This window comes from Aplysia californica, unplaced genomic scaffold, assembly GCF_000002075.1.
Source record: "Aplysia californica isolate F4 #8 unplaced genomic scaffold, AplCal3.0 scaffold00221, whole genome shotgun sequence".
In the NCBI taxonomy this organism is placed as follows: Eukaryota; Metazoa; Mollusca; class Gastropoda; order Aplysiida; family Aplysiidae; genus Aplysia; species Aplysia californica.
In genome coordinates this window covers 440,226-442,269 of record NW_004797491.1, presented here as the reverse complement: position 1 = coordinate 442,269, position 2,044 = coordinate 440,226, and the positions used below count along the sequence as shown (strand labels likewise).

The following is a 2,044-nucleotide window of genomic DNA, read 5'->3' as shown; positions in this document are numbered from 1 at the left end:
ACCACCACCACCACAACACCACCACACCACCACCACGACCACCACGACTACCACCACGACCACCACCACCACTAAAACTGCCACGACCACCATCACAACCACAAAGACCCCCACGACCACCATAACCACCACGACTACCACGTCCATCACGACCGCCTTTGTATATAGAATGGCGTTATTTTGACAGTTATTGCAGTACAGTTTGACATACCCTTAATGCTCACCCACTTGTGAGCATCTTGTCTTCCCTCAAATTTATTATTGTTATTCTCAATATAGGTGAGTGGTTGGAAGGTGCTCTGGTTTGGTCTGCTCCCTCTCCTGTCAAACACCTCTACTTCTCCTTTCCGTTGTATGTTGCTCTCTAGTAAGACCTCTAAGTTTCAGCACTTATCTGACTTTGACTTATTCACTATGATGTAATTAAGTGCTGTTAAACTCTTCTAAACTGAAACAAATAAGACTAACCTCTCGATATTTTGGTCCTGTCCAGCCCCTCCCACCACACCCCCTCCGATTATCTGCCAGTCGAAGGCCGATGTGCTGCTAGTGTTAGACACGTCATACAGTGTTGACGACAGCGAGTGGGTACAAATGCTCAACTTCACCTCCCGACTCACGGACAGCTTCAAGATAGGGCCGGATGCCATCCAGGTCGGAGCTCTTACCTTCTCGAACGACGTCTACCCACAGTTCTCCTTCAACAGCTATACCAACAACGCTGACGTGCAGCAAGTACGTTTGAACGTCTATGTATTTTAAGTGTTTTGCGCGCTCATTCACACAATTTTAATCATTTTGGGGGCGGGCTGCTTCGACCATGCCTGTCAGTTCCAGCTCATTCTACATGAGGTGCGCTATCCCTGCAGACAAACAAATGGGCAATAAAAAGAAAACTCCCATACGGTGGTAACGAACTCATTTTTATTTTGCGACCAAAAGCTAAGAGCCTAACCGACACCATAAGACGCAAGTATTCTGTCAATAATTTTCTAGTTTTTAAAGTGAAATTCAAAATTACACACACACACACACACACACACACACACACACACACACACACACACACACACACGCACACACAGACGCGCACACACACACAAACACACACACACACACAAACACACACACACACAAACGTACGTGTAAACTCAAACAAACACACACACACACACACACACACACACACACACACACACACGCACACGCACGCACGCACACAAACACACAGCTAGACAAGCACACACCCACCCACACTCAATACTGCAGTAAACACAAGAACTCAGTTGACTCCCCCCAGGCTGTTCTCAAGCTGCCCAAGTCCCAAGGCGCCACCTACACGGGAAAAGCTCTGGAAATGGCGCGAAAACAGATTGATGACACCAGTCTGGGAGCAAGGCCAAATGTAACTAAAATTGTTGTGGTCGTCACTGATGGCGCGTCAACGGTCAAGCAACACACTGTCGAAGAGGCTAAACTGCTCAAAAACGCAGGAGCTGTGGTTCTCGCTATTGGTATTCAGGTCTGGATTACTTTCTTTTTGTTTGTATCTTTTAAGTTATAGTTTTGTATGTGATGCAAAGATGGAATGAACGCTCTTCTTGACTTGAGCGAAAAACGTAGAGAGCGAAAGAGAAAGAGAGTAAAAAAGAGAGAGCGAAAGAAATGAAAAAAAGAAAGAAACGTGTGGTTGAAAATTAACTATTGATTTCGTGTACACATGTATACAATAATAAATGACTGACGCTATGATGAGCAAAATCCCCACGCTCCCCCCCCCCTTTTTTTCGAAAAAAAAAGAAAGAGAAAGGGAGAAAAAGATAATTACTTTCTCCCATCTGATATCCGGATTTGGACTTTTTTTTAAAAGTTTGTTCTCATCTTCGTGTTTTTGGTAACTTCCCAGGGTGCTGACAGAACCGAGCTGGAGACTATCGCGTCAGAAGACAATGACGTGTTTGAGGTCACGAACTTTGACGCGCTGTCCAATATACTGAAAGGAGTGGCCAATCAGACCTGTGAAAACGGTGAGGGGGGGGGTTGT

At 45.5% G+C, this 2,044-nt stretch overlaps 1 protein-coding gene across 1 annotated transcript in view; it reads left to right on the top strand.

The window, feature by feature from the left end:
• LOC101849054 overlaps window positions 1-2,044 on the top strand; it is a gene marked incomplete in the record, with an annotated part of 63,754 nt that overhangs the window by 31,544 nt on the left and 30,166 nt on the right. Inside the window, 3 exon segments of the mRNA XM_013083255.2 lie at window positions 494-735; window positions 1,301-1,522; window positions 1,907-2,027. Of these exon segments, the coding sequence (XP_012938709.1) occupies window positions 494-735; window positions 1,301-1,522; window positions 1,907-2,027 (585 nt within the window).